Source organism: Pelodiscus sinensis, chromosome 31 (genome assembly GCF_052426305.1).
Source record: "Pelodiscus sinensis isolate ZL-2025 chromosome 31, ASM5242630v1, whole genome shotgun sequence".
NCBI classification, from domain to species: Eukaryota; Metazoa; Chordata; order Testudines; family Trionychidae; genus Pelodiscus; species Pelodiscus sinensis.
In genome coordinates this window covers 11,565,358-11,583,742 of record NC_143082.1, presented here as the reverse complement: position 1 = coordinate 11,583,742, position 18,385 = coordinate 11,565,358, and the positions used below count along the sequence as shown (strand labels likewise).

Genomic DNA, 18,385 nt, shown 5'->3' with positions numbered 1-18,385 from the left:
CCCCAGCTCCGCTGCAGCCCCTTCTGGCCCAGCCCTGTGGGTCAGCCAGCAGGGGGCAGTGGGGGGGGGTTTGCTTTCTTCCCTACCCCTCCGTGTAACCATCCCTGGGACAGGACGCTGCTGAGCCTGCGCCACCGTCCAGCCCGTAAATCCCTGTTTGTTCCACCCGTGGGTTTTCTAAAAAGGCTGGAAGCCAGAGCGGCTGCCGGACCCCTCCCCCAGGCGCGGGGGCTAGAGCTGGGCTCCAGCAGCTCCTGATCCCCCTGGCTCAGCAGGGAGCCTCCGGCTGGGCGGAGAGAAGTGGCCAGGGCATCAGGGGCTGAGGGTGGCTGCAGGGAGGGAGCATGAGCTAGTGGTTAGAGCAGGCCCAGGGCACTTGGGCAGAAACATGAGCTGGAGGTAAGTGCCTGGCTCGTGCTCAGGACACCTAGGTCCCTCTGCTCACATGAGCCTCCTTGGGGCCCAGCAACCCCCCTTCCTGGGCCAGTTCCCCCCTGCCCCCCCCCCAACACCCAGGGCAGCAACTGCCAGTCTCCCCCACTCCCTCTAGACTGGACCCTCCTCTCAATTGGGTGGGGGATGGGCAAGGCTGGGAGCAGAACGAGCTAATTAGCAGCTGCTTGTGGAGGGCAGGAGGATGCAGGGTGTGGGGGGGGTCAGGGAGTGGCTGCAGGGCGTGGGGGGTGTAGCAGGCACAGACTGCAGGGGGGAGGTGATGGATACAGGCTGGGGGAGGGGAGTCAGGGAATGAGTGTGGGGGGGTAAGTGCCAGGCACAGGCTGCAGGGGGCTGGGGAGGGCAGGTGATGGGTCCGGGCTGCAGGGTGGGGTTCACCAGGGGGTGAGGTACAGACTGCAGGGTGGGGGGGCTGGGAGCAGGCTGATGGGTAGAGGGGGAGGTGTTGGGGTGGGGGCTGGGTGCAGGGGGGTACCAGGCTCAGGCTGCAGCTCCCGAGGGGGGCTGACCCAGCTGGCTGAGGCGGGTCAGGGGTCTGCAGCTCCAGTGAGCGCCAAGCTGGGCAGCGCCACTAACAGGCCTGCTGAGAACACGGGTCTCAAGGCAGGGGGGGGCTTTCGATCCCCCCAAGTCCTCTGGCATCTCCGGGCCCCGGCTCCCCCGCCGTTGGCATGGTGCCGACAGCCCTGGCGCCTCCCCGGGCGGTGCTGAGCGAGGCACATTCCCTGCCGGGTGGGAGGCTCCGGGGGGCTGCCTAAGAGCACGGCCTGGAGCCGCCTGCTCGTCAGTGCGAAGGGCCCAGCTCCAGGGCCCTGCAACCCAGCCGGGGTTGGCGTCAAGGCCAGGTAGGGTGCCCGGGGCGCCCCAGGGTGCCGGCTCTGATCCAGCCCGGGCGTGACCCACACGGGGCTGCTGCTGGGATGGGCGCAGGGGGCTCCCTACTTGGGTACAACCTCGTCTCCAGAACCAGGCCCAGCCTGGCACCTCTGTGCCCTGGGGCCCAGATCCTGCTCTGGCCCAGGAGGGAGCCCTGAGCCGACCCGCTCACCTGGGCGCTCTGGCCGCTGTGCTGAGCAGGGGCCGGTCAGAGCCCCTCCCTGCCCCCTCCCTCCCCCCGCGCCGCGGCTTTACCCAGAGGCACAACCCCCAGCCCCCTCGGTGCATCCCTTGCTGGAGCCCAGCTCCGGGACGGTTGCCATGCCGGCGCCTCGTTGCTAGGTTTCGCTCCGAGCCCGCGTGGGCTGCAGCACGTTGTGCCAAACCTTATAATTTGTGTGATTGTTGCATCTCTTGGGGCGATGGGGGGGGGTCCCTGTGCAAGGCCTGGGGTGGGTCTGAGCCCCGACCTCCCCCGGGTGTTTATGCCGCCACTCCCCCATGGCAGGCTCAGCTCCCAGCCTCCATGCACAGGCGGTGCTGGCCCTAGCTGAGGGAGGCGTCCCAGCCCCCTGCCCCCTCCCAGAGCCGGGAATAGAACCTGGCTCTAACCACTAGGCAGGCTTGCCTCTGAGTGCCCCCCCCCCCTCCATCAGCAGGCTGGGGGGATGTGGTGCCGGCAGGGCTGGGGGTCCTGTCTGCGGGGCCCCTTCCAGAGGCTGTCACAGGCCGCAGGTAACTGTCCCTTGTAGAGGCATCCGCATCAACGTGCTGAGCTCTGCCCGGCTGGGCTTGCAGCAGGTGCCTGTTGGCAGGTACGTGGGGGCAGCTCAGGGTCGGGGCGCCTGCAGGGCAGAGGGAGAAGGGGCCGTGCCAGGCGTCCTGGCTGATGCCGGGTTGCAGGCCCTGCTGGAGGGCTGTGTGTCTGCACGGGGAGGGGCGGGGGTGTGCGCACGCTGCGTGCCGTGTGCCTGTCTCCCCGTGTGCACGCTCTGTTCCGGCTGCTGGCAGGCTGGCACTCACCCGCCCGCACAAAGAGCTGCTCCTCTTGCCGACACAGCCCTGGCGCTCAGCTCCCAGGCTCACCAGCAGCCCGTGGGCACAGGCAGCCCCCATCCCTCCCTCTCCTTGCAGCTCTGCCTCGTGGGCACGCCCGGCTCCCTGCGACCGGACAAGCAAGTCCCCTGGCACCATGCTGGGCTGCTCGGCGCTGGGGGGCCCCGGGCAGCAACGGGGACCAGGCCCTGGACGCCTGCAGATCTGCAAGCGGACGGACCTCCTGGTGCTCGAGATTAACACAGTTTCTTGTTGCAGCCAGGGAAGCACCATGGACCCAGGGCACTGGCCTGTTCAGGCCCCCGGCACCCCCTGGATCTACCGGAGCATCTCGGGGGAGTACGCGTGAGTCAGGGCCTGTCTCGCTAGATCAGTCATCCTGGCGGGGGCGGAGGGCACCATGTTGCAAAGCTTTTCCCTATGCTTGCCTGGTGGGAAGTGGGGGGGGGGGCACCGGCAGGGCTGGGGGCGCCCAGGGCCGGGCTGGCAGGGGCTGCAGGTCGTGACTGAGGGGCACCAGCAGGGTTGGGAGAGCCCAGGACTGGGCTGGCAGGGGCTGTGGGGCGGGGGTGAGGGATACCGGCAGGGCCAGGCTGGCAGGGGCTGCGGGGCAGGGGTGAGGGGTACCGGCGGGGCTGGGGGCGGCCAGGACTGGGTGGGCGGGGGTGAGGGGTACCAGCAGGGCCAGGCTGGCAGGGGCTGCGGGGCACGGGTGAGGGGTCCCGGCAGGGCTGGGGGCGCCCAGGACTGGGTGAGCGGGAGTGAGGGGTACCGGCAGGGCTGGGGGGAGCCCAGAGCTGGTCTAGCTGGGGCTGTGAGTTAGGAGTGGGGGACACTGACATAGCTGGGGGGAGCCCAGGACTCAGGTAGGATGGGGCTGTGGGTCGGGCTGCATCTCCACTTTCCCCGACATCCTGCCACACAGGGTGCCCCCTTGCACTGCTGGCCAACGCTTCCTTTTGCCTGACCGCTACAGACCCTTCACAGACTCAGCCAGGGCACCTCCACTCGCCCCGTGGGCCAGGAAAGCCCCAGGGCGTCTGCCAGGCTGGGCGGGGGTGGTGCCAGGGTCACCCATGTTCCACCCTTGCGTGGCGCCCCAGTTAGCAGGATCCCTGCCCCCACAGTGGCCTCTCCGTAGCCCCCCTTGCAGCCGGGCTGCCAGTGGGTGGTGTGGATGTGTCCGCTGAGCGGCTCTGTCTCTGCCCCGCAGATGCCTGGAGAAGCGGTTCGCAGCGGAGCTGTGGCCAGCCCGGTCCCCGAGGCCCTGCGAGCGCCAGGACCCCATGTGGAGCAAGGCACCTCCCCAGCCCCAGCCGCCTTCTGGCTGTGACCCCCGGAGCCTGCGGCTGCTGGGCAGAGCAGCAGGAGGGCACCAGGCCGCCCCCCAGGAGAGAAAGCCCCGCAGCGGCTCTGTGGGCGGGAGGGGCCTAGGCTGGTCAGCTCCCCCGGAGAGACTGGGGGAAGCGGCATTGAAAGGCATGCCAGGCAGGCGGCGGCTGGCAGGGGACACCAGGGGGCCACTCCCGGCTGGGCCCCCCAGCTACGAGACCCACATGCTGAGGCGGCTCCGGGTGGAGCAGAGCAGCCGCAAGCCCAACGAACTGCGGCCCCCACCCTACATCTCGCCGCCCGCCTACGACGCGCCCCACCGCACCCTCCCCACCAAGCGGCCCCGCACCACCCCCAAGCCACCGGCTGCAAAGCGGGGCCGGGCAGCGCCCCGTGGGAAGGGACCTGCCGGAGGCAGCCCGGAGCCCCCCCGCTGCTCAGGAGCCCCCCATCAGCGGCGGCCCAGGCTTCCCCAGGAAGTCCTGAGTGGCTGGAGCTACCACGCTGGGTCAGGCTCCCTCGGCCACCGCACTGGATCGGGGCTGGCGGGTGCAGCCCGGCGCTGCTCAGCCGAGTCCCTCTTCCACCCTCTGTCCAGCCCCGATGGCGGTAGCCACACGCTGCCCCGGGCAGCTGGGGGGTCTGTCAAGGCCCACGGCTGGGGGACGGCGGGGACCGGCTCTGCCCCAGGCTGGCAGCGGCTGCCCTCTGGCTGGGGGTTTGGCTATGCGCCCAGCCCTGCGGGCAGTGCCAGGAGCGGGCAGCAGGAGGGCTGGGAACAGAGGGGCCGGGCAGGGCCTGGGACGCTTCCCTCTCCCTGCCCCAGGCGGAAGGCGCCTGGCCAGTCCCCCACCACTCCAGGCCGACGCCGTCACGGAGGGGTGTTTGTGATCGATGCCACCTGCGTGGTGATCCGGGCCGAGTACATCCCGCCTCCCCGGCGGGAGCAGGTGCAGCTCCTGGGGTCCCCCCCACCCCGGGAACCAGTCTCTCCTTGTCAGAGGCTGCTCCAGGCCAACCGGCCCCACCCTGGGGCCTCCGAGCAGGCAGCGGGGCCCCCACCCCCTTCGCCTGGCCACAGCTCCCTGGGGCAGCGGGCAGCCCGGATCTTGGGGCTCCCTGCTGCTGAACTAGATCTGGTGGAGCCACAGGAGGCCGGTGCCCTGCGTGGGACCCCTGGGCACTGGGGCCAGCAGACAAAAGCAGCCCCTCCTAGCAGCCTGGAGCCATTGGCTGGGGGCCCCACAGCGCCTGGGCTGGCCTGCCAGGCCACTTCCCCCAAGCAGCCTCCTGGGCACCTGGGTGGCAGGGAGACCCCCAGGGGGCTCCTTGGGCCTGGGGCCAAGCCCCCCACGGAGCCGGGCCCCCGTTGCACTAGGGAATCTCCCAGTCATGGGGAGCCGCGGGCCATGCCCCCCCATGCCCGGCCCTACGCCAAGCGCCCGGCGCTGTGCACCCATGATCTGCGCGAGGCCGTGTCCCGCATCCGCCGCCACACGGCGCCCGACTCAGACACGGACGAAGAGCCCGAGGACCCGGCCCCGCGTGGCCCTATGGCCCGGAGGCTGCGGCCGCGCCACGAGGCCCGGGTCTACAGCAGCAGCAGCAGCTTGGACAGCAGCGGCTCTGACACCACCGTGGTCCCTGCCGGCAAGGGGGAGCCCCCAGGGGTGGCTGTGGGACCCAGCCTGCAAGCCTGGGAGCTGGGCCAGGAGGGGACGAGCTGAACCTGGGCGGAGACAGAACCCAGACGGGACGGAGGGTGACGGAGGGTCCCCGCTCCTCTCCACTGCTCCTGCCCTCCTCTCTTCTCATTGGGGTCTGCAGGGCATGTCCAGGGCCTGGGGCAAACCCATGAGGGGCGGGCCCAGGAGTGGGTGGGGCCTGGCAGGGTGTGTCCAGAAGAGGTGAGGGTGTACCAGGGAGGAGCAGGTCCTGGCATGGCTTAGCTTGGGAGGGTGTGCCCAGGCTAAATACCATTTTGCTTTGGGAGGACCAGGCCGAGCCCCCCGAAGGTCTCCCCAGCCCAGAGAGCTGACTGGAGGGAGAGCCCGGCGTTCGACCCAAGACCGCCCAGCTGGGCTCCCTCTTCACCTCCTGCATAGTCTGGGGCGGGTGCACCTCCCCGGTGGCCCATTCGGCACGATTCCTGGCATAGCCGTACCTGGGAATTTTAGCATCTGCGTGAGCAAGCTGGTTTGCACCCCTCCCCCCCATCAGGCGGGGATTTTTTCTTCATCGTTTTTCTGCCTTTGCAGCTTTGCACCCTGACCAGCTGCCCTGCCAGAGCTACAGCCCCTGGCGTGGGCAGTTAAAGGAGGGGTCTGTGTCCATCCCCAGACTTATCTGTATCACTCCAACCTGCTGTAAAATGGTCTGCAGAGAAATAAACCCCTTGGCGGCCTTTGCCCCAGACTTATTGCTGTTTCTGTGAGCTTATACCTCACCAGCCCCTCACTACTTGCGGCTGCTCCAGCCCTGGATTCCGCTAAGAGGCTTGCCCCAAACTCCTGTGCAGTATTGCTGTGCAACAGCTGCGGGGCTCCTCCCCAGAGGTGGTTGCATCTCACTGCTGGGTGAGGGATTCCCTAGGCCTCCAAACAGCTGCTGTGCCCCACCCAAGAGGCAGCTGCATGTAAGTGCTGGGTGCAGGCAGTAAGTGCTGGGGAAAGAGACTTTGGGCTCCTGTGATGTGAAAGCAGCACATGATTAGTGGCTGAGTCCCCGAGGGGCGGGGTGAGCGTCCCATCCCTGGTGCAAAGGTCAAAGCCAAATACACCAAGGGAGGGTAGGTGGGAGCCCCCCCCCCACCAATAATTGGGAGGTGCCTTTCCCTGAACCGCCACTAGAGGGCACGAGGCACCCAATTTTCATCTTCTTTCTGCTACACACCTGGCCACAGCCCCCCACCCGCTGCACAAGGTGGGGGCCCTCCAAGGCCCAGCTGGGTTCCATGGTTCTATGTCTGCTGGTGCTTCACCCCAGGCCCAGGCATCCCCTCAAGCAACCTGTATTAATAACAGGAGTCCTTGAGGGCTACTGCTCTCTCAGAGCTGGGAGAGAAACCAAGCATCCTGGCTCCTAGCACCCCCCAATCTAACCACTAGCTCCCACTCTCCTCCCAGAGTAGGGAGAGAACCCAGGTGTCCTGCCCCCCCCCCAACCAGTAGTCCCCAGTCCCCTCCCAGAGCAGGGCAAGAACCCAGGCATCCTGGCTCTCACCCACCCCACTCTAACCACTAGTCCCCAGTCCCCTCCCGGAGCTGGGAGAAAGCCCAGGAGGCTGGTACCCCCCACATGCTCCAACCCAACAAATCCCACTCCCCATCTAGAGCTAGAACCCAGGAGTCCTGGCCCCACCCCATGCGTGAATCCTGGGGTAGTATTTCAGTGCTGGGCAAGGCGGGGCTCTTTGCAACTCCCCTCCCCTCGTTTCCCCTCCAGCTAGTGTGGCTGGTGAGTGAAATGCCCCCCCCCCCCCCCCCCGTTTGGGTTTGGGCAGTGGCTGAGGGCTCTGACCTCACGGAGCACGGGGGGGGGGTGCTGCTGGGACTCCAGCGAGTGAGTCACCGGGGAAGGGGGGGAATGTGATGACAAACCCCCCTCCGCTGGGACAGCCACCACCTGTTACTCATGCTGCCCATGGGGCAAGGATCCCCCAGCTGGAAAGAAAACAAACCGCAGGGCTAATGTGTCCAATTTGCACTTTATTTAAAACCAGCTCCTCCCCCTCCCGCCCGCCCTGTCATTACCCGACACAGGTTTGCAGCGGCCGGGCTGGGAGTTCACGCGCAAGGGCAGCCAGGAGGTGCCAGGCATGAACTTGGACTCCAGGAGTCCTGCTTCCCCCGGAGCCAACCCGCTTAGCTCCCAGTCCCCAGGGAACCCAGGAGTCCTGGTTCCGGGCCCTTGTGCTCTAACCACTAGACCCCACTCTCTTCCTGTCAGTGGAAATAAGGTGTCCCGGGCCTGCTCCCAGTCATCCCCCTCAACCAGTCCGACGCCTCCCTTTCCAGCCCTGCATCTCCCCTCCGTCGCTGGAGCCCCTGCCTGGCCCTCAGCCAAAGGGCTCCATTCCAGGCCGCGGGCTCGCGGTGGGGACACGTTCGCTGTCCTTTAGCTAACCCCAGCCCACAGGCGGCCCCGACTCCGGCCCCCGCCGCGCTGGCCCAGATTCTGGGCAGGGTGAGCGCGAGCTGAGTCAGGCGGGTAAATAACCCCCCCCACCCCCACCCCTGGCGGGACCCTGCAGCCAGCGACTCACCGTTTCCTTTTTTAAGGAGCCTTTTCGAGGACTCCGCCCACAAACACAGAGGCCTGGCGCTGGCCGCTCGCCCGCCCCCTGCGGTGCCCGCCAGCCCTATTTCAGGACTGCGATGACTTTTCTCCTTGTTCCTTTTTAAAGGGACCCGGCAGGTTAAAAAAAGCCTATGCCCCCTCTCCCCCCAGCTGGAGGGCTCCCCGCTGGGGCCGCTGCCAGTCCGGTGGCCCCAGGGCCCCAGTGCAAAGTTCTGCTCAGCCTCGGCTCTGCGGGAGAGCTGGGCGCTCAATTCCAATTGTCCATGGCCCAGGCTGGGAGTCCCAGCTGGTGACTCTGGACTCTGGCCCTTAGGGCCTGGCAGGCACCGCTTGGCTGAGCACTAGGGAGAACTGCAGGTGTGGGCTGTGCCCAGCAGCCCCCTAACGGAGTCCTGCCTTGGTCCTCCCCTGGGAGCCAGCCTCACACGTGGCGCCCACCTGCCCTTCTGCCCAGCATCTGGCTGTAGCACGGGCAGGGCTCGGTGCCCCCTGGACGGCACGTCCCACAGCACCTTTGGGCTGCCCCCTTGGCACGAGGCATGAACACAGCCAGCTGGGATGGAGGCGGAGTGGGAACGGCGCTGGCCCTGTGGATCGGGCTGGGTGTCGGGGGGGGGCACCCAGTAGGGCCAGGTCCCCATTGCACAAGGAGCTGTGCTGATTCCTGCATCACGCCCCCCCCGCCTTCCCCAGGGGTCACTTGCCCTGGGGTAAAATGCAGCCCACAGCAGGAAGAACCCCAGAGGTGCAGGTGCTGAGTAGGGTTACCAGGTAGACCCCACCAAAAAACCGGACACACTTGATGGGGAAATCGGCCGGGAGGGGGGTGGGGCTGGCCGGGGGGGGGGGCAGAGCGGGAAGCAGAGCTGGCGGGGGGGGGCCTAGCCAGGAGGAAGGGGGAGGACAGGAAGCAGAGTTAGGGGGGGCTGCGGGGCTGGCCGGGAGGAACGGGCAGGGGGTCTGGGAGGAAGGGGGGCCGGGAAGCAGAGCTGAGGAGCGTCGGGGGCCATGGGGCTGGACGGGAGGAGGTGGGGCCCGGAGGAAGGGGGCCGGGAAGTGGAGCTGGTGAGGAAGGGGGTGCAGCCACTGACCGCAGCCGGAGTCCAAGGGGCCACGCCCCGGCAGGCACTCCCTCGAGTTGCTAGTAGAAGCCGGGTGGGGGGAGTGGCTGGGAGTCCCAGCCCCCCCCTTGACCTCCCCCCAGCTTTTGCACATGACTAGAGGCTCCTAGCGCCAATCGTGGCCCCGCCTCCCAGTCGCTCCCCCGCCCCCGCCCGGCTTCCATCCGGCACCCAGCCGGAAATGCAGAACATGCCGGACATTGCACATTGCACGTGTCCGGTATTTTCTGAATTTCTCTACCGGACAGACTGGACACCTGGCAACCAGCAGGCAGGGCCTGATTGCAAGGCTTTGGCCACGCTGGGCCCAGGGCGCCTTCCTCTGCTGGGGCCGGGCAGGTCCAGCAAGGCGCTTCTGTGACAAGCTGAGACCCACCCAACTCGACTCAGATGGGAGCCCCCTGCCAGAGCCACTGAGCAAGGCCTAGACTGGACCCAGCCACTCCCAGGAGAAAGGCTCCAACCACTGGCCAGCCTGCCTGGCCTGCTGAGCCCTCCCTCCACCGATGCGCCGCAGGGCAGGGGGTCCCTGAGATCTGCTCTCCACCCCCCCATGTTTCCTGTTGAGGCCTGTCCCCCATTGTCCCCAGGTTAGACCGCAGAGCCCAGGCGACTGGAATAAGCCCTACCCTCCTGTGGGTCATGAGCCCTGTAGTGCTGACGGTTAGGAGGGATTCTCCGCCAGTGGGAGCGGCCGGGGCAGGGATACTCAAGACGTGTGCCTGCGGTCTTGCAGTCGTCCCAGGGATCTGCACTGAGCCAGGCAGCCATGGGTTTGTGGCAACACCTTGGCTAGTCCCACCTAAGGCTGGAGCAGAGCCCTGCGGGACTGGGTCAGCTCAGGGAGCACAGGGTGCTGGGCTGGGCTCGGTGCTGAACCAGGTGAACCACCTGGTGAGTGGGTGTGGGGGGAGGTGGAGCAGAGGGCCTGGGTGCTGTGAGCAAGGGGGTGTCAGGCCCCCTGGGGCTGGGGGTCCGTTGCAGTGGGCATGCCACAGACAGCGGGGGAAGGCAAGGCCGACGGTTTCCATGAGCCGAGTGCAGCCCAAACCCTCCCTGTTCCCTGCTGAGAAAATGGTTTTCTCAATCCAGCTCAGGCCCGCACCAGAATGTCTGCTCCCTCCCTGCGCTACCCCGAAACCCAGGGCCTGCTGCCTGACCTCAGCCCCCAGAGAGCGCCCCCGGGAATCACTCATCCGCCCTCCCGGGGGTCTGAGCATAGGCCAAGGGTGGGCGCTGGGTCCTCCCCCCAGCTCCCCCCATGGGACTGCTGCCCCAAACGCCATACCCAGGGCCAGCTCCTGCCCGCAGAGGGTGTGCCCAGGGGTGTGATCATGCACCTCCTCATGTGCGTGCTCGGAGTCTGCCCCCGGGACACACACATGGGACCCATGAACACACGCGGTGACAGGTAAATGCTGGCACAATACACGGCTGTGGTGGGGGGTGCACGCACACACTGGTGGGTGAGTGGGTGAGTCACGAGGGGGTGTGGAGAGATTGTGTGTGCACGGAGGTGGGTGAGCATATGAATCACTGGGGTGTGTATAGATTGCATGTGTGCGCGTGCGCATGTTGGTAGGTGAGTGTGCGCGTCACTGGGGCGTGTGCATGGATAGTGTATGTGTGTGCATGCACGTTGATGGGTGAGTGGGTGTCATTTGGCCGTGTGCGTGGACCGTGCACGCGCGTGTGCACATCTTGGTGGGCGAGCGTGTGTTCGTAAGGTGCTAGGTTTGTGCACGTGACACACAGTGTGGTGCCGCACAATACACCAGCTCTACAAGCCGGGCTGGGCCCATGGGCTCCCCTGACCCCTGACCCCAGCCATGGCGGAAGAGCGGGCGGCGGTGCCCACAGGTGGGCTGGGCGAGCTGCCCAGGGCCCCGGCCACGCAGCCTCTGACTGTGCCGGGTGACACAGGAGCTGCCCGCGCCCGCCGGCAGACCTGCAATTAGGACAGATCCCAGCTTGACCACAGGGGCCTCTCGTCTGGGATGCCCGGGGCAGCACAACGTCACTGGGTGGATTCTGCTGAGCAGCGTCTGTCGCGTTTCCACTGCAACCCCCTCCGGCTGGGAAAACTCCCCCTTCCTGCGGGGGTAGGAGACCGCGGCCAGGGCAGGAGGGGGCCCCATTAGGGAGAGGAAGGAGCCCCCGACTCCCCCATGTCCCAAGCCCCCTTTGTCCTGTTGGTCTGTCCAGCCTGGTCTCCTCCCCCCTTCCACCCCGCCGGCCCTAAGCACAGCACAGGAATCTCCGGCATGCCTGGCCTGGGTGAGCCATTGGGATTGGAGCCAGCCCAACCCAGGGCAGGGGAAATGGCCATCCCATGAGGTTTCGGGGGCAGTGGAACGGGGCAGCACGTCCCCCCCCCCCCGGCGGTGGGTCCTGCACCGTCTTATGCCGCTTGGTGTGAACCGGGCACAAGCCAAGTGCTGAATTTCCAAACACACAGAAAAGCCGCACAGCCCTTTGGGTAACTGACCTGCTGCTCACTTCCCTACACCCCCAGCCAGTGCGCCTGCCCCACCCCCACAGCGCCCCCTGCTGGAAGGGGCCAGGGCTGGGCTAGTGGGAAACTCCCCATTCAGCCAGCACCCCCACCTCACAGCGCCCCCTGCTGGAAGGGGCCAGGGCTGGGCTAGTGGGAAACTCCCCATTCAGCCAGCACCCCCACCTCACAGCGCCCCCTGCTGGGAGGAATCAGTGCTGGACTAGCCAGGCGCCGCCTTGCAGCCAGCACCCCCCCACCCCAGGGTGCCCCCTGCTGGTGGGAGCTGGAGCTGGACTAGCTGGGAGTTCCTCCTGCAGCCAGCATCCCCACCCCACAGCGCCCCCTGCTGCAAGGGGCCAGGGCTGGACTAGTGGGGAACTTGCCCTGCAGCCAACCCCCCCCACCCTACAGCGCCCCCTGCTGGCACTGTGTTTTGCTTGCTGCTCTCTGGCTCAGCTGTATTTGAGTCTGTCTCTCTCGGCAGCACGGAAAACAGCGCAGCCAGCAGCCCCAGCCAGCTCTGGAGGGGAGGGGGTAGGAATGAGGTGTTCTGTGGTGAGACAGTAAGGGGGCTCCAGATGTGAACCCGCCGCCCGCAGAGGAGCGTGGCCGCCCGCCGGAGCGAGCGCCTGAGTCACAGCAAGCGGCCGCCCGCCCTGTTCCTGTAACGCCCAAGCTGGCCGGGCAATCTGCTTCCAATTTGCCTGGGCTGGCGCGTCCTCCAGGACAGCCAGGCCGAGATAAATCCTCCTTCACCTGGTGGGTGGTTGGAGAGGGAGCAGAGGCCTCTCAGGAAGGCCCTGCGCTTGGCCCAGACTCAGCTGCCTTCCAGTGCCCGGAGGTGGCCGAGACCCCCTGCCCCCACCCCTCCCATCCACAGGCCCCAGGCGCCGGCCTTGCCGCGTTTGGAGTGATGCGAGTTGTTGTCTGTCCCAAATGACAATTGTGCCAAGGCGGGTCCGTCCCGCCAGGCTCCAGCCTGCAATCTGGCCCTGATTACCAGAAGGTTGTGTTGTCGCGGCTGCTGCATCAGCTGCTGGACAGGTGGGGATCGCCGGGAGTCTGCTGCCAGGCGCTGTCCAGGCAGGAATCAGAGCCGGGCCCAGCAAAGGTCAGCCCACCAGGGTGAACGTTAGGTGCTGGCCCTATGGTGTGCATGTGCACGCTTGTGCACGTGTGTGCGTGCGCGCATACCTGCGAAAGCACATGCACGTGTTTATGCGCGTGTGCATGAGCCCATGTGTACATGTGAGCATGTGCCTGTGTTGACACTCATGTGTGCACGCATATGTGCCTACATGCACATGTGTGTACATGCTCGTTTATGCATGTGTATGTTCACGCATGTGTGTGGGTGTGCGTTCATGGGTGTGTGCATGCCCACGTGTGAGTTCACACTTGTGTATGCACACACCCAAGCCTTGCACCCCTCTGTGTGGCCATGAATCCTGCACTCTGCCTCTGGATGCAGCGAGTCCTGGGATCGGGGTCCCAGCCATCAAGAGCCAAGGAGTCTGGCTGGGGAGAGGGCCGGGTCAATGTCTCCCTGCTGCTTTCCTGCAGGCTGGAACAGCTCCCCAGGCCCAGCCTCCTCCCTGCAGCCCCCCGGTTTGGGGGAGCCCTGACCTCCCTCCCTGCTGGCCACACAGGCTGGGGCTGGGCTGGGCCAGGCTTGGCCTCTTGCTGAACTGCCCAGTGAGAGCAAGCAGCCCCCACGAGCGAGCGACACGCCCAGGGCCCTGGCTCACCACAGCCGGGAACAGCTGCTCACTCGACCACAGCCACCCTCTGAGGCCTGGGGTTCGCTCCCAGCCCCACCCTGCTGGCCACCAGGCCTCTGCCACAGCATGGAGCCAGCTGGGCCCAATGCCAGCAGGGCCTGGCCCTTGGCAGGGGGGGGAGAAGCCAGCTTGCCTCCTGCCTGGCCAAGGAGGAGTGTGGTGCACAGTGGCAGGCTGGGGTCACAATACCAGGGTGATGGGCACGTTGCAGAGCGACAACCAGAATGATTCTGACAGTCCCAGAGCCTTGTGTAACCTCAGTGCATGATAAACCTTGGGGAGGGGCTCTCAGTGGGGACCAGGGACTCCATATGCCTGATATTTATCCAGGGGCTGAGAGGGACGCAGACCTGTGGGGAGCTGGGCTGGGGGGTACAGAACTGCAGGGGACTGGTCTGGAGGGGTGCAGGGCAATGTTCCCTCTAATCTTTTCCACCCATGTGCGGAATAATTGTATGTGCACCGAGGCATGTGTGAATGTGCACCACCCATAGAAATAGCCCCTAGCCATGGGCGTGCTGGTGCTCAGCTGGGCGGCACTGGAATGTCTCCTGAGTGGCCACACAAGAGCCCTGCTCACAGGGACACTGAAGAGGAGGCTGGGGGTGGAGAGCTGTGGGGAGGGGAGCCAGGCTAGGGGGACCTTCATTGGCAGGCTGTCTACCCCCCCCTTGCTGCTCCATGAGCCTGACCCCTCAGGGATGGGGCCCAGATTCACTGCAGCTGGGCTGCCCTGGAATCCAATAACATGCTGCAGCTAAAAGCAGGATCTGGCCCCTGCCCTTCCCCTCTCCCAGCCCCCGCCCTCAGGCTCCAGCTAGTCCCCGAGGTGGGATCTGGGGGTCCTAGGAGTACAAGACCCAGGGCTGGAGGGGGCTGTGACCCTGGGGCGATGTTAACACGGGGCTGCTTGGGGTGGCCGGATCCCTGGAAGTTCCCTACATGGAGGATGCTGCATTGCTCCTTCCTGGAGCCCCCAGGCCAGGCCAGGAGGGTCAACTTCCTGAGCAGATGGGGCAGCAGCCCCTTCTCCTTGGGGCCCAGCTGGTGCTGGCCTGGCAAGGGGGGCAGCTCTGGGTAGGTGTCAGGCTGCTGCGCTGTGCTGTGCTGTGCTGGTGCCCAGGCCATGGGGAATGGGAAGGGGGCTCTCTGGGGGCTGCGGGCTCCCAGCCTGCAGCCGTGCCCCATAGACTGAGCAGCTGGTTAGATTGCCTCCTTCCCAGGCATGTAAACCAAATCTGGGGAGCACCCAGAGCACCCATAGGCTGCTCCATCTCTGGCCCCCAGGGACACCTGTTTGGAGCCTGCCTGACTCCCCCACCAAGCTGCCTTTGCCCCCCTGCAGGGCAGGCGATGGGGCATCCTGCTGGGCCAGCACTATCTCCTGCCCGCTCCCCAGCCCCAGGAGTTGCTGCCTCTGCTCAGCATCAGGCGAGGAAGGGAAGAGGAGCTGGGAGCCTGCCTGAGCTTCCTCCCTGCAGTGCCCTCTTGAGGCCTGAGCTGTGAGCTTCCTCGTGACAGTGCCAGGTGGGAACCCCAGCACAAAGAGCTGGAGGGGGTAGGTGAAGGTGCACAAGTGTGTGTGTGAGAGACGGGAGGGGGGTGCGTGTGCAGGTGGACCCTGGCCCTGCCCGCAAGAATGTGCCAGACCCTCCCGGAGCCAAGCACCTGCCTGTGATCACAGGCCTCCCTGCCGTGTGCTGTGCCAGCCAGGCCACCCCGCTGCAGGGCAGCCAGGCTGGGAGCAGGGCAGAGGCGGGGGCCAGTGGGGTGCTGGTAGCTCCCTTCCCTGCCCCAATTCAGGGCCTGACAAGACCACCACTGTGGGGCTGGCAGGCTGCGCCGGGTGCTTGGCTCAGCTGTTCCCTTGCCCCTACCCCACAGCACCCTGCTCTCTGCAGCTGGGAGGGGGAGTCAGGGGGAAGATGGTGCTAGGCTGGGCTGTGACAGGGCCCCTCCACTTCCACACTGCTCCCTGCCCCCTGCCTGTCCCCACGGGGGTAGCACCTGGGCCGGCTGCTCCCCATCTTCTAGGCACCCTGTGGTGGGGACCCCCGGCTCAGCACTGTGCAGGCCAGCCCGGGAGGGGGCGGGGTGCTGGCCAGAGTGGGGAGGGCAGCAGAGGCTGGGGAGGGGGGTGGAGAAGGGGAAATAGAGGAGGGGGATCTGGGGGTGTGCAGGTGGGCAAGGCACAGGGAGAGCGAGAGCCCTCCTCCTGGGGTGCGGTACCCATGGGTGGCCACAAGATGGCGCTGTGCAGTAGGCCAAGGCAGCACTACTGGGGGGGGGGGGGGGGAGTCCTGCATGGGACCTTAGGGAGGTGAATTCTCACCCGTGCAAGGTGCGTGCAGGGGAGAAGTGCGGGAGAACAGCCTGGGCACCGAGGGGCTCAGATTGCTGCAGGATTGGCCCTGCCCTCCCCCCCCCTTAGCTACAACACCTGCTCTGGCAAGGCATGAGTGGCACCGGGGCGGGGCACTCACAATCAACACACCTGCCCTGAACCCCTGGCCCAGCATCTGGGCACACCAGCCCCCTCCCCCCGCAGGACTCCAGAGGGCTGGCAGCAACCTGCCCATGGGAAAGGAGCAGGCCTGTGAATCCGGGGCCTCCATCTCCGCCCCGCCCGGCCTAGATCCTCCTTTGGCCAGAGCCCGTTGCCCAGGCGGACTGAGCCAGCTGGGAGACCTCGCGCGCTCCCAGAGATGCCCGTGGCCGGACCAGGGGCTGCGTTTGCCCCTTGGCAGGCGCAGGGCCTTGTGGGCTGTTGCCGGCTCTCCCATGCTGCGCTGCGCTGCGGCCCCTCGGCTCAGAGGAGCTGCGTGGGGGGGGGACAGCTTTGCGGCGTGAAAGCGGCATTGTTAGGCAGGGCTGGAGTCACAGATAATTACCTCAATTAGTTACAATGGAAGAGTAATAAATACAGGCTTAGTGGCTCCTACCCACTGTGGTTTCTCAGATTAATCCAGCCCGGCCGAGCAGACCTGAAAAGCATGATGGACAATTCATTAAACTCCCCAAATGCCACACAACCGTCCCATGAAGGTTTGTATTAGACCCCTGGGGCTCGCAGCTTTGTCCCTAATTGTTTCTCTCAGGCCTTGGTCACCTAACAGCCAGTAGGTGACGGGCTGCCTTCCCAGCAGATGCCGGCGTGCCCGCGGATTACTGCCGATCCCGGCCACGGTTGCTGGGGCGCATTGGCCCGTCGGGACAGGAATGCTCCCGGGGAGGGGGGAAGCGGAGAGGCGGGCCCGACAAGGTGGGGTATTCGCGGGACACAAAACCGGAGGCGCAAGGAGTTAATTAGAAGCCAGGCCAGGGGCTGGTCGGGCCACAATGACGGGGCTGCGAGCGGAGACGGCTAAATTACTTCCGAGGATTAATATGAACCGGGCTGAGCTAAAGCCGACGTTGAGTAATCGGTGCAGGGGAGCGGCTCCTGGGTTCCCACCACAGCCCCCTCCCCTGGGCCAGGATGTGGCTGGGGGCACATGAACTAAACGCCACATCTGGTCTCTCCTCCCCCTCCCTGGTATTAAGGGCCCCGATCTTGCGCACCCGCTGGCGTCCAGGAGGGGGGTCTCCCTCCTTTGAGCCCCTTTGGTGATAGGCGTGATCCTGGCGTGAAGGGAATTTGCACCAATGTAGCTGCAGAGGTGGGAACCCCCCTGTCCTCCCCGAGAGAGAGGCTGGGTTGGTGCCAGCCACTCCTCTCGCTTCTCTCACTGCTGAGAGGCAGCCACCTCTGGGATGGAGCACAGCAGCTGTTTCATGACACAGTGGTGCCAGGCCTGGCTGGGGCAGGAGGAACCAGAGAGGGTGGAGCCCACAGGGATGGGGCAGGAGCAAAGAGGAACTGCCCACCCTGGGCTTTATGATGCAGGCTACCTTGGCTGGGCCCGTGCGACACTCTCTAGCTGCTAGTGCTGTACTGACAGGAGCTGCCCTGGCCAGCTTGGTAAGGGGGCTGGCTCGTCTCACACAGCCAAGCTCCCCTGCACCCTGATGGCAGGTACCCTTAACCCATCTCTCCCGAACCCTCTCCGAGTCTGTCCCAGGGCAGGCCTGGCTGGTCCCAGCAATGGCATCCCATGGGTGCCTGTGCAGGCCGCAGCTTCTCCATCCTAGCTCACCCACCCCCTATCTCGCTTGCTCTCTCCCTGAGCCGCTGGCCGAGAGAGCCCCCCCACCCCTGGCAAACCGATGGCGCTCACGGCCCAACTTTTCCCGGGTGCTCGGGCCCCACCGCCGCAGCCTCCATTGCGCAGCACAAAGCTGAAGTTCGCAGGGAGTGTGTGGCACAGGCGAGGGCGAGTGTGCGTGACACCAGCACGCACGATTTCGTGCGCTGAAAAGCTGGCACGTTTCCTGCAGCGCTCAGCTCCCAAACCCCACCCTCCCCCAACAACAACAAGCCCTTCTCGAAAGTCCAGCTCCAGATGTGCGCAGCTTCCCAGCTGTGCTGGGCTTTCCACTGGCTGGGGAGGGCAGGGCGTGCATTTCCCAGCTCAGGCCCAGAACAGTGCAGGCTGGAGGAGGGGGCGGGGAGCTATATTTAAAGGCACCCGGTGTATTTATAAAAGCCCAGCTAATTTGCACCCTGCAGTCCAGTTGTGAGTGAGTGTGTCTATCTCAGGGGGCTTTGTCTGCTGAAGGTGCGATACGGCCCAGCAAGCCCGCTGGAAAAACTGAGTAACAGAGGTGACTTATAAGAATGTCATTATCTATATTCTTAACTCTCCACCGCAGGCAAACAGGGTTATTTTCATGCCCCGACCATGGCAGAATTTAGCAGAGAGATAGCTCCTGGCAGACAACGGGGATGCTACAGGAGGGTTATTTCGGGATGTGTTTCTTTCCAGTCGGGGTTTTTTTTTTCGTGCATTTCTTCAGGGAATGTTTTTACCTTGGCAAGAGAAAGGGACTTTTTTTCTTCTTTCTTCTTTCTAAGCATCAGCTTTTCC

General features: G+C 65.6%; 1 protein-coding gene across 2 annotated transcripts; it reads left to right on the top strand.

Moving 5' to 3' along the window:
• The first annotated feature begins 941 nt into the window (after nucleotides 1-941).
• On the top strand, nucleotides 942-6,129 carry DDN (dendrin). Of its 2 annotated transcripts, none has more exons than XM_075901979.2 (3): nucleotides 942-1,301; nucleotides 2,647-2,733; nucleotides 3,602-6,129. In XM_075901979.2, exons 2-3 carry the CDS (start codon nucleotides 2,660-2,662, stop codon nucleotides 5,445-5,447), a joined length of 1,920 nt encoding a protein of 639 aa, XP_075758094.2. In that variant the 5' UTR covers nucleotides 942-1,301; nucleotides 2,647-2,659; the 3' UTR covers nucleotides 5,448-6,129. The 2 variants fall into 2 exon arrangements, with proteins under 2 accessions (XP_075758094.2, XP_075758096.2); XM_075901981.2 differs by lacking the exon at nucleotides 942-1,301 and adding an exon at nucleotides 1,717-2,147.
• The last annotated feature ends 12,256 nt before the right edge of the window (nucleotides 6,130-18,385 follow it).